This window comes from Durio zibethinus, chromosome 26 (assembly GCF_047325235.1).
Source record: "Durio zibethinus cultivar Kanyao isolate XHJ-2024 chromosome 26, ASM4732523v1, whole genome shotgun sequence".
Classification (NCBI taxonomy): Eukaryota; Viridiplantae; Streptophyta; class Magnoliopsida; order Malvales; family Malvaceae; genus Durio; species Durio zibethinus.
In genome coordinates this window covers 5,105,742-5,119,231 of record NC_143187.1, presented here as the reverse complement: position 1 = coordinate 5,119,231, position 13,490 = coordinate 5,105,742, and the positions used below count along the sequence as shown (strand labels likewise).

At 32.1% G+C, this 13,490-nt stretch overlaps 1 protein-coding gene across 2 annotated transcripts; it reads left to right on the top strand.

Moving 5' to 3' along the window:
- The first annotated feature begins 6,911 nt into the window (after positions 1-6,911).
- LOC111274616 (ABC transporter C family member 8-like) lies at positions 6,912-13,179 on the top strand. Of its 2 annotated transcripts, none has more exons than XM_022859384.2 (12): positions 6,912-7,103; positions 7,541-9,489; positions 9,585-9,905; positions 10,012-10,098; positions 10,191-10,802; positions 10,882-11,046; positions 11,129-11,423; positions 11,511-11,725; positions 11,893-12,198; positions 12,282-12,345; positions 12,428-12,667; positions 12,831-13,179. In XM_022859384.2, exons 1-12 carry the CDS (start codon positions 7,079-7,081, stop codon positions 12,956-12,958), a joined length of 4,407 nt encoding a protein of 1,468 aa, XP_022715119.2. In that variant the 5' UTR covers positions 6,912-7,078; the 3' UTR covers positions 12,959-13,179. The 2 variants fall into 2 exon arrangements, with proteins under 2 accessions (XP_022715119.2, XP_089611863.1); XM_089755737.1 differs by lacking the exon at positions 6,912-7,103 and adding an exon at positions 7,185-7,440.
- Positions 13,180-13,490: the final 311 nt, after the last annotated feature.

Below are 13,490 nucleotides of genomic sequence, written 5' to 3'. Positions count from 1 at the left end.
GAGACCTAAAAAGTGAGAAGAGCAGACAATATTGGTCACAAAATTAATGCATATAGTCTGCCTTACTTTTAATCAAGGCACTTGATTAAAAATTAATCAATGCATGGTAAGTAGAGAAAATGTTAAAAATTAATGAAACAAAATGTTTTGTAAAATGGTTAACGACGTAAATAAATAAAGTTTTTGGTTAATCGTTTGTGAATATGTTTTATTTTTGTTTGATTATTATTTTTATTAAATTTAATAAATGATTTTATATAATATTTTTATGTTTATTTCAAATAAAATTATAAAGAGATTTTAAAGAGCCAAAATGAAGCATTAAGATCACTATTATATGCTAAGCAGGAGCTATTACAAGTGATTGTGGAAAGTTAAAAAAAAAAAAAAAACAGAATCTAAATTATTCATAAGGTTTTTTTGTTTTTATTAAAATTGTTCGATTTGTTAATAGAATATTATATTTTTAGTTTAATGATTAGAGTTAATTTTTTATGATCTCAATTACAGAAAAAAAATTGCTTTTGTTTTTAATTAATGCATTATTGGTTTTTAAATTTGATAATTTTTAATAAAAAATAAACTTTTTAACTAACCTTAAGAAAAACTTATAAGCACCCATTAATCAATCCTTTTAGAGCTAATTTAATTTTGTGACCAAATGGCCTTTGCTTTGAATCCTTAAGTGTTTTATACTGCTTATTTTTTAGGAGAGCTTAATTTATTTTATTGTAAAATTTTTTAATTTTACATATTTTATTAATCATTACCTTCAATATATGTGAATGTTGAGAGAAATAAGTAAAAAAAAAAAAGATTTAATCTCATCCACTGTATTTATGAAAATAAATGACTAAAAAAAATTACATTGATCCCTTCTTTTTTTGATTCAAAATTAATGGTTAATTATAAAAAGAAGGCTAAATTATTAAAAAAGTCTCTAAACTATTTTATTTTTGTAAAAAAAGAAATTATATTTTTATTTTTATCTAAATAAACTCTTATTTTAAATGAAATAATGATTTATGTTAAAAATTTATTTAGGTGCAAATTAAAAGTTTAAGAATTTATTTGAATATAAATTAAAAAGTTAATAACTTATTTGAATGTAATAAAAGTATAAGAGTTATTTAAGTAAAGTTCTAGAGTTTAAGATTTTTTTATAATTATTTTAACCTAAAAATAAACAAATGCCTTGATACCCACCAACTTAATTATTGTTGATTGTGTATGATATTTTTTCTCTTATCATTAAAAAGGGTTTATTTGCTTTGAAAAAAAGCACAATGATCAATGGAAACTTGAATGAACCAAGCAATTATAACCATCAAAACTTAAGACAAATTAAAAAAAGCAAGGACAAGAAAATCCCAAAAAAATGTGGTTGTCCGTGTGAAGTAGAGACTCAATAATGCCATCTCCCTCCCCCTCATGTGTGGGCCATCTCATAATTGATTCACCCATTTGCACATTATAGCCTGGCAAAGCTTAGATGATTACATGAAAATATATAACGTTTGTTGACTAGCATGGGTATTGGGGACTTACTAGGGTACCAGCAGAGGGACTTTTTTTCATCAACAGTTGCATGGAATTCTGTTTCATTTTTCATTCGTATCTGTCCAGATTTTCAGGTTTTCCTGATTCCATGCAAAAAAGCCTGATCAATGATACTTGCAAATTTGTTATTGGTGCCCCCAAAAGACACTTTAACACCGCAGTCTGTATCATCAAAGCGAACTGCTGAAAACTTGTCTCTTTGTTATGATCGTAATCTATTCAGAGAAACCAGTCTGCTTTTGCTTTCAACATTTTCAGAGATCTTAAATTTTTTGTCAAGAAGTATCTATCCACCAAGGATAAGTCTAAAGTCTCTGCAATTACCCTCATGTTACATGCAGATGTTGCAGAAGACCTAGGGGGTTGAATTGAGCAGCATCATGAATCATCCTTCCATGCAGCTTCCGTAGAAATTTTGGACCAGGTCGATCAATGGTGAGCAAAGTTTGCTTGGGCTATTGAAAACCCATTATCCATGTGGGATTCTGATCAATGTTTTTTTTTCGGACTTTGAAGTTTGAACTCATAGGATGTAAATGAAGAGGTGGCAAAAGATCATTGGGCCCAGTTGAATCTTTCGGCCAGGCCTAGCAAATTGGCTCCTTTTCTGTACCAAAAAGGATTCGACTGTTGACACGATAGGGACTCTGGGCCTTGGGGTCCAATCCTAAAATTCTTGATCAACTCTCTCGTTATAGTTTAGGAAACATGCATGCAAGTTTCATTGCATATCTGTAACAATAACTAAAGGTTATCCCCAACTCCCAATTCAAAGACTGCTAAGCATTGTAAATTAAAATTATTTTAAGATTAATTTTGGAAACATGAAATGTCCTTATGACCATTAATTAATATAATTTATTTTTTACAATTCAATAAAGAGATATTAAATAAAGCATGGTTTTAAATAGATGTCTAATGCTTAATATCCAGTGTTTAAAAAAATGACAAAAGTAAATCTCCTCTCATTATAATTACTCTTTAGTTTGTACTAATGCGAGAAATTATTTTTTTTAAGTTTGTATGCAATGATCTTTTTATATTAAAATTAATTTAACAAAAAATTATATAAATATATAAAAAAAATCCTTCAACGAAACGAGGATAGAAATTTAGTATTTATAATAACAATACTATTACTTGCAAAAAGACACGGTAAAATCAATGAAAAAAATCGAAATTCGAAAATAAAACCAATCATAAAAAGTCACCTGAGTTCAATTATTAAACAAAATATTCATTGCCGCTGCTCCAAATCACTGGGGGAGGTGGGCGACCAGTCGACCACGACCAGTGCGAAGTTGAAGCTGGTGGTTGGGGATATTGCTCAAAATCCAATGTCAAAGCTTTGAGCAGATCAGATCATAAATGGCAAGTTGTCCAACAAATTAAAATGAAAAAAAAAATGCAGATCACATGATTTTTATAACATTTAATTGCAGCTACGAATGCGTGAAAGATAAGATGAATTGTGGCAAGAAGAGGTTTGTTAATTAATGCATCAAGGAAAAGCAGGAACATGATGTGTCAGATTGTGCATGGGACAGCTCCATATTGAGATGACACTGAAATTTAATTCCTAAAAAATGGAAAAAAGAAACAGTTTCAGTACTTTCACGATCATGGTTAATGATCAGCCACTTTCTTTTATTTGGAGGGTTTGTAATTTAATATCTATTGGTTCAACCGATAAAAAATTTAATTTTTTAAAATAAAATTTTAATTTTAAATTTTATAAATAAAAAAATAAATTTAAAAATAAATAATTTTTTTTATAAAATTTAATTTAATTTAATTAAAATTTAAAATAATTATCAAATATCGAAAGATCCTAAATTAAAAAAAATTTGATCGAGAATTAATAATAAAATTTATATGAATGTTTTGTCATGCATAACTGGGGTTAATTTGTCTTTTACAAACAAAAATCAAATACTAATTTATTTTTATGCTTTCATCTACAAGTCTTATCATTTCAATATGTTTATCTTGTAATTATATATCTATAACTCCTCAACAATAGGAATCTTCAATTATGCCGAAAATCTATGAAATAATTAAAAATTTTCTGGTTTCCATAAAAAGAACTTTTTTCTTCATTTTGAAGTTGTACTTCACAAAGAATTACTATATATTAGTAACCATTAATCATTATTGAACTAAACGAAATAATTAAAAACTAATTAGCTTTTACTATATAAGCAAAAAAAAAAATCATTTCTATTAATTATTATTATTTAATTTTTTGTTGGTTATAAAAAAGATTGCAAAATAAAAAAAATGTAAATGTTGCTTTGTTTACAAATAATTATACGAATAAATTAAATTAAAATTTGAATTCATTATTGTTTTAAGTATTAATACAGATTTTCAGATCAATATATAAATTAACTTTAAATTAATTAATAAATACTGAATCCCAATTAAAATTTTTTAATCAACACTAAGTCAAGATTCATAAGAGTTATCAATTATGGAGAATTTTGGCAAAGCTGTTTGGAAGGGAAAGAAACCTAAACCACATCTTCTTCAAAGCCATGATTTTCTTTGAAAGAGTTTGGCAGGTTTCACAATTGAAGATAAGGACTAAATAAATTACTTATAATTCAATAATGTGGTTGTGGAAAAAAAAAAAAAAGTGCAGAGATAAGCCCACACTGCATACCATTCTCTGATTGGGTACGTACTACATATAATTATTGCTAGCAAGAATGTTAACCAAGAAAACTCCAAATTTCTTAATAAAAACAAAACAATTACTCATTGAGCCTTGGTGGATCAATATAATAAAATTATTAACTAACTGATAAAATGAATTAATAATTGATTTGTAATTTTCATTTTTTTATTGGCGGCTTTTAAAACTTAAATTTTAAACTCAATTTCATAAATTATTATTATAAATTTAATAAAATATGTCATATAAATGTCACTTTAACATCCATGTGATGCACCAACTTTTTTGTTTTTTTCCCGCATAGACGTCATGTCGTAAGATCAAAAATTGAGTTTTAATGGTTACGGGACGTAATTTACTTCTTATTTAGGTTAGATTGTTTCACAAAAAATTATTTTTATATTTTAAAATATTATTTGATAAAAAATTAGTTGATCAATAAAAATAAAATTATTTTTTAAAATTATCTTACAGAAATGAAAAAATATTTTAAAAAGTTATTTATGAATAAAATTATTTATTAATGTTTTTAAACATAATATTACTGATAAATAATATTATATTAATAAATAATATTATTTATTAATAAAATATGTCATATAAGTGTCATGTTAAATCCATGCGATGCAATAACTTTTTGTTTTTTTAACCCAATGGACGTCATGAGATAGAAAATTTTATTATATTTTAATTAACGATTATTTACCACGAAACAAATATATTAAAAATATTTTTAAAAATATCAATCTAAAAATTGAGTTTTAATGGTTACGAGACGCAATTTACTTCCTATTTAATACTAAAGACTGATCTTATCACTTTTTCGTAACAACATTAAGCAATATTATATATTGAATTTGGACATTGAATCTTACGGAGAAGGCTCAATAATAAATCCAAGTGTTCAGATTCGCAATTGACCTGCGGTAATTTTATATAGATTTTGTTATTTTTTCTTACTTTTGATCCAAGGTGAATTCCCTCGGTATGATAGATTCTTGTCACTTTTCGGTAAATGTATAGGAACAAGTCAAAGTAAAATTCTAAGGTATTTTTACTTCATCGGCAATTTTTATTATTGATTTTTTTTTTTGCATAAAAAAGATTGTAATTTAAAAAAAAAAAAAATTATGTATTGAGATTTGAATTTTAAATACATTGATTGAATAAATAATTGAACTAAATTTTAAATTTATTTTTATGATTGATATTAGAGACAAAGAATTCAAACCTAATTTTGTCGGGGGAGACATGAAGCAATCGTGAAATTATTAATTATCAGGTACAATTTATAAGCATTTTCATTTGTCTCAATACAGTTAACTTCTTATCTTTATGCAATGAATTTGTCCTCGCACTTCCATTTTAATCTATGTTGATTAGAATATCTCTGTCGGTGCGTATTTAACTGATTTTGATATAGAACTAACATTCATTATTAAAATCTGGGCAAAGCAAGCCATACATAGCAGAAAAAACTAAATCTATAAGAAATCAAAGAGATTGAAAATTTTAATTGGAAATACGTGCTTGATATGAGTTTGAATTGGCAGTGAATATGACAGAGATAATATCAAACTCTTTTTCCTTAACCAATCGTCTTGTTCACTTTGCTGTCTGTGATTGACAAAGAAGTTTATGCTTTAGTCAATTCAATTGTTTAAAAAGTGGACAATAATTGCCAGATTTTTAACCCCGTTGGCATCAAATATTTAATAGTTTCCTTTCATCTGAAACATGACAGTGTTTGAACTCAAATTGATTCCAACAAAACCCCTTAAACTTTTTCAGTTTGTCTGCGCATCTTTTTATTAGGCTTGATAGCCTCACCTGGGAGCAGTTGTAACAATCATTGTAATTAGTCTTATTGTTTCTGGTGCATATGAGAAAATAACAAAATGGGTAGTCATGATTCAATGTTCTCTTTCACGTTTTGACTCCTTTTTATCTTCTTTCATTTGTGGTCATGTCTGTTCTTAAGCATAAATTATTTGAGCCTATATATTATGGCCACGAAACCAGAATTGCTCACAAAAGTTGCTTTACTGGTCTTGTCTCTTTTTTTTTTTTCTCTTCATAATTTGAAAATTGAAAATGAGCCTTATGGACATTGCTGCTGATCGATTAATCAAAAAATTTGTCAGTTCTTATTAGTGGAAGGATTATTCACAGAGAATGACAAATTTCAGATGTAAAGAGATGCTACATTTTTCCTACTTGTTTGTTTCTCACCTTGAATAATTTATTTAAATTAGATTGCTGATTGAGGTGAATGCAGCCTTTTACAATATTTGAGCGGACAAAGATGGCTATCTAGTTGCCACTAGTCAATTTCTTGACAAATACTGTAGGGACAATGGCTGATTAATACACTGAAATTACGTAAATATAAACGGGAGGAGCATTTAATATTAACAAGTATATAGAAGCCCACCTTTTCACCGGCTTGTCAGTCTGGCATGCAGAAGCAGTCAACAAACCAATCCAATAAACACTAAAATTGTAACTTCCTCATTCTTACATGAAAAAAATGTGCAGATAAAAAATAATATATATATTGAGATTTAATTTTAAATTTGTGATGTATTTTTTAGATCTTCAGATTAAAGTGAATAATAACTCGTAAGTTGAATGTGAGATTCTATAAAATTAAAATGAGATAAATCTTTAGACTGCAGGGGTTCTTTGATGGCATCTTCTATATGGAATAGCTGAAGTGAATGACAGCAGGGTCTCACTTCATTGTGTGGAAGTACTTCTGCCAAAGCACATAGAGTTTGAACTCTAAACTGATCTGGTTCTGGTGTCATTACCAAAAGCTTGACAGACAAATCTCCCACTATGGCTTCCTCGAGGACCTTATTTGGTACACCCCATTTGTTCATTTTCAATCAACTGTTTACTTAATGCATATTGGATTTTGAGCATTCTTCTTCTTTTTGGTCTTACATGAACATGTATTGCCTTTTATTTTTGCTTGTTCTTTAAATCTCTATGTATATATTTATCTGCTTTTTCTAGTACTTGAAGACTGTATTTCTAGACTTTTCACAATTCAAAAGAGAAGACTAGAATGGCTTTGTCTATTGTAACATAATTCGTAAGAAACCATCATGGACCATTCTTATCTGCTGTAATGGAGACGATATGTTAGCGATCTATATTGAAATCCTCCTGTTGGAAGTTCTCTTCCAAATGTTCATGTCCTGCCCTTTCTTGAATTCTTTGTGCTTTTTTATTCCTTTTTATTTCTTTTTCCCATACGAAATTTTGCTAATTTTAAATCTTGTGATGGATATGCAGGGGGATTCTCTTTGATTTGTGAAGGGAAACTTAATTTTGGATCTTTTTGCATCCAAAGAGCCATCATAGATGTCATAAATCTGCTATTCCTCTTTGTTTTCTATCTACTTTTGCTTGTAGGTTCCGTCAAAAGACATCAAGGCAGTGTTGTTAACAGAAGGGACTGGATTTCCCTTACTGTTTCTATCTGTTGTGCTCTTATTAGTATTCTGTATCTTGGTGTTGGTTTGTGGAATCTAATAGAAAAAAATGATGGATTTAATAACTTAAGCTGGTTGGTTGAGCTTTTCAGAGGATTACTTTGGATTTCTTTATCAGTTTCATTGCTTGTTCAAAAATCGCAATGGGTGAAAATTGTCATCTCTGCTTGGTGGGTGTCATTCTCTTTATTGGTTTCAGCTCTGCATATTGAAGTTCTGTTTAGAACACACAGCATAGAAAATTTCGACATTTTTCCATGGATTGTGAATATCTTGCTGCTATTTTGTGCTTTTAGAAACTTTCATCATTTGGCTAGGAAACAAGTTGAAGATGAGAGTTTATCAGAACCTCTACTAGTGGAAAAGGAAGAAAAAAACCAAACAGATCTCTGTCAGGCCACTTTTCTTAGCAAAATTTCATTTTCTTGGATTAATCCTTTGCTTTCTTTGGGTTATTTGAGACCTTTAGCCCTTGAGGACATCCCTTCTATTAGTACAGAAGATGAATCCAGCTTGGCCTACCAAAAGTTTGCTAATGCATGGGAATCCCTTATGAGAGAGAAAAGCTCAAGTGATAGGAGAAACTTGGTTATTAGGGCCATAACAAAAGTCTACTTCAAGGAAAGTATTTTTATCGCAGTTTGTGCAATTCTTAGGACGATTTCTGTAGTAGCTCTTCCATTATTGCTCTATGCTTTTGTAAATTATTCAAACCAGGAAGAGGGAAATCTACAAGAAGGTCTTGTTTTACTAGGATACCTCATTCTTTCCAAGGTTGTTGAGTCATTGTCGCAGAGGCATTGGTATTTTGCTTCAAGGAGGTCAGGAATGAGGATGAGATCAGCATTAATGGTGGCAGTCTATCAGAAGCAGCTAAAGCTTTCAAGTTCGGGAAGGAAAAGACATTCAACTGGGGAGATTGTGAATTACATAGCAGTAGATGCCTATAGAATGGGAGAATTTCCATGGTGGTTTCATTCGACTTGGAGTCTTGTATTGCAGCTTTTCATGTCTATGGGAGTACTTTTCTCAGTTGTAGGTTTGGGTGCTATACCTGGCATAGTACCTCTCCTTATATGTGGATTCCTTAATATGCCGGTTGCAAAGATACTACAAAAATGCCAATCTGAATTTATGATTTCCCAAGATGAGAGACTAAGAACCACTTCTGAGATCTTAAACAGCATGAAGATCATCAAGTTACAATCGTGGGAAGAGAAATTCAAGAGCTTGATTGAATCCCTACGTGACAAAGAGTTTAAATGGCTTTCTAAACAACAATTTTTGAGGCCATATGGCACTGCCTTGTATTGGACGTGTCCAACCGTTGTTTCTTCAGTTGTCTTCTTGGGATGTGCTCTATTTGGGAGTGCCCCATTAAATGCTGGAACCATCTTTACAGTTCTCGCAACACTAAGAAGCATGGCAGAACCTGTTAGAACGTTACCTGAGGCACTTTCAATTCTTATACAAGTCAAGGTTTCTTTTGATAGAATCAATACCTTTCTGCTTGATGACGAACTCAAGAATGATGAAGTAAGGAGAATTCCCCTCCAGAATTCTGATAGAAGTGTGAAAGTACAAGCAGGCAATTTCGGTTGGGATCCTGAAATAACAAGTCCAACCCTTAGAAATGTGGACTTGGAAATAAAAAGAGGGCAGAAAATAGCTGTTTGTGGACCAGTCGCGGCTGGAAAATCCTCAATCTTGTATGCAATTCTAGGAGAGATACCAAAACTTTCAGGAACTGTGAGTTACAAAACAAATACTCTACTAGTACATTAGTAATCATTATGTCTTCTTGTCACTGATTTTATTTCTTTTCCCTTAATGCTTGAAAATAGGTTCACGTGTTCGGATCCATTGCCTATGTTTCTCAAACTTCTTGGATCCAGAGTGGGACAATTCGTGACAACATACTCTATGGAAAGCCAATGGACACCGGCAAATATGAAAAGGCCATTAAATCTTGTGCTCTGGATAAAGATATCAACAGTTTTGACCATGGTGATCTTACAGAAATAGGGCAGAGAGGGATAAACATGAGTGGAGGACAGAAGCAGAGGATTCAACTTGCTCGAGCTGTCTATAATGACGCTGATATCTATCTTCTTGATGACCCTTTCAGTGCTGTAGATGCACATACAGCTTCTGTTTTGTTCAATGTTAGAAAAAACCTTCGAGCTTCTTCATTGAGTATGAAACTGTGGTGTCTAACACAATAATCTATTTGCTTTGCAGCATAATCAAGTTTACTTTTTATGATTGCAGGATTGCGTCATGGCTGCTCTAGAGAAGAAAACTGTCATCCTGGTGACTCATCAAGTGGAGTTTCTCTCAGAAGTTGATAGAATTCTGGTAAAAGCGAAGTCTGAATTTATGTTCATATATTCTTCTTGTATCTACGTGTTTTTCTGGTTTTTCAAAAAGATGATTCGACTTTTGCTTAGGTTATGGAGGGTGGAAAAATTACTCAATCAGGAAGCTACGAAGAGCTATTAATGGCTGGGACAGCATTTGAGCGACTTGTGAATGCTCATAGACATTCCATAACAGCATTGGGTTCTTTGAATAGTGAAGGTCAAGGAGAATCTCAAGGGCTAGCTCCAGAGATGTCTAATGGATCTTATCCAACTAAACAAAACAGTGAGGGGGAAATCTCGGTGAAGGGTCCGCCTGGAGTACAATTAACACAAGATGAAGAAACGGAGATTGGCGATGTTGGATGGAAGCCATTCCTGGATTATGTTTCTGTCTCAAAAGGATCTCTTCATCTATCTTTAAGTCTTTTAACTCAGTTTCTCTTTGTCATTCTTCAGGCCGCTTCTACCTATTGGCTGGCATTTGCTATTCAAATTCCTAGCATGACCAGCAGCTTGTTGATAGGGGTTTACACAGGAATTGCAACACTTAGTACTGGTTTTGTATTTTTTAGATCTCATTTTGCTGCTCATCTAGGACTAAGAGCATCTAAAGCCTTCTTCTCTGGTCTCACAAATGCCATTTTCAAAGCTCCAATGCTTTTCTTTGATTCTACTCCTGTTGGGAGGATTTTGACCCGAGTAAGACTAAAATTGTCGATGAGTACCCTCTGAGTCTTTTGCTAATATACTAAAATTCGTTTGATGTAAACTCTTGCAGGCTTCATCAGATATGAGTATTCTAGATTTTGACATACCATTCGCCATTATCTTCATGGCAGCTGGTGCTACTGAAGCCATAGCAACAATCGGAATCATGGCGTTTATAACATGGCAAGTTCTCATTGTCGCCATTCTCGTTATGGTAGCTGTAAACTATATTCAGGTGGATCCATTTTTCACTTGATTTGCTCAATCTCTTTGGCTAATGAGGTGAAAGAGCTAATATCTTTCTTCATCAACTGTAGGGGTATTATATGTCCTCTGCAAGGGAACTAATAAGAATCAATGGAACGACAAAAGCTCCTGTTATGAATTATGCAGCCGAGACATCACTTGGGGTGGTTACCATAAGAGCTTTTAACATGGTGGATAGGTTCTTTCAAAATTACCTAAAGCTTGTTGATACAGATGCCACACTTCTCTTTCTTTCTAATGCGGCCATGGAATGGCTAGTTCTAAGGATAGAGACACTTCAAAACCTGACTCTATTCACTGCTGCATTTTTCCTTCTTCTGCTTCCTAAAAATCAAGTTACTCCAGGTAATATCATTTCTAGTGAACAATCTTCAATGAAAAGTACAAATTGTCAAAAAGGCATTAATCTGTCTCTAAAACTTTGATCTGCAGGGCTTGTGGGACTCTCCCTTTCGTATGCTTTATCACTAACGGGAACACAAATTTTTGCATCTCGTTGGTACTGCAATTTATCAAACTACATAATTTCAGTTGAACGGATAAAACAGTTCATGCACATACCTGCAGAACCTCCAGCAATTATAGAAGACAACAGACCACTATCTTCTTGGCCCTCTAAGGGTAGGATAGAATTGCAAGAACTGAAGGTACAAAAACTAAACAGGAAAATTACTTAAAAGGATACTGAAAGTCTACGATGAACTTATTTTCTTTGAACCAATCAATGATCGAGCCATCACTAAATTTGTATCTTATATGGCTTCACACTTTAAAATTATGCTTAATTATTATTCACTTTGATGCTTTATTTCAGATAAGATATCGTCCAAATGCTCCATTAGTTCTCAAAGGAATCTCTTGCACTTTCCAAGAAGGGACCAGAATAGGAGTTGTTGGACGGACTGGAAGTGGCAAAACTACACTCATAAGTGCATTGTTTCGCCTAGTAGAGCCTGCAAGTGGGAAAATTCTTATAGATGGACTTGATATCTGCTCTATGGGACTGAAAGATCTGAGAATGAAGCTTAGCATCATTCCTCAAGAGCCAACTCTATTTAGGGGCAGCATTCGAACTAACTTAGACCCCCTAGGCCTCTACTCAGATGATGAAATATGGAAGGTGACCAACTGATAACTGTAACATCAAAAGGTTTCAACAATGAGCTTTTTGACTCTTTTTATTTACCAAACGTTCTTGTGCAGGCTTTGGAGAAGTGTCAACTTAAGACAACAATAAGTCTGCTGCCAAACAAGCTAGATTCATCTGGTGAGTTGTAATTTAATGACTATTTTCTTGAGGTGGGGAATGTACAGATAAGATTGTCATTTTGTTGTTGTTGGATTGACAGTGAGTGATGAAGGTGAGAATTGGAGCGTGGGGCAGCGACAACTCTTTTGCCTCGGAAGAGTTCTCTTGAAAAGAAATAGAATTCTGGTCCTAGATGAAGCCACTGCTTCAATAGACTCTGCAACAGATGCCATTTTGCAAAGAATTATCAGACAAGAGTTCTCAAACTTTACGGTGATTACAGTAGCTCATAGAGTTCCAACTGTTATCGACAGTGACATGGTGATGGTCCTCTCCTATGGTAAGCTCATGGCTTCTACTTCTAACATCAATCAACAGATCCCAATTATAATCACATTACTGCAACATGTATTATTTTGTTCAAAGTTATTGTGGTAGACTGTAGTCACTTGGCTTCTGATAAATCAACTAGTTACGTGAATATTTCTTGATAATATCTGCAGGTCAATTGCTGGAGTATGATGAGCCCTCAAACCTTATGGAGACAAACTCTTCCTTTTCTAAGCTAGTAGCTGAATATTGGTCAAGTTGCAGGAGAAATTCCTATCAAAATTTTAGCAGTGATCAATGATCAGAACAAATGCACTGGCATGACAACAAGAGCAAGCCTGGGGTGTGTAACACCACTAAAGCACTGTTTTTATTTTGAATAGAAAATATTTTCTAGGTCTTCCATGGGCTGTTAGTATTGACCTAGGAAAGGTAGTGGAATCAATGTAATTTATAAAACTCAAGCTTTTTGTACCAATTATTTCTATATGAATAAAGGAAGGCTATAATAATGATAAGAAATGTAATTTCTATATAAGTATTTTGATAAGAATATTGAAAATAATTATAATTATGCTCATCGTACCAATCACCAGCTCAAGTTCCAAACCCTTTTCAACAAACATTGATTGCAATGAACACATTAATTCCCAACTCAATGATTTTAGTAGGAATAACAAATACTAAAACATCTCCTTGGAGTTAAAGTAGTCAAAGTAAATGGAAAGAGTCATGATAGAAATTAACTATTGCCACTAACCATCTCTTTGAGTTAATGCAAATTGTCTGCACCAAGGAATAGTTGTAATTATTGCAAGACAAAAGAATGAGTT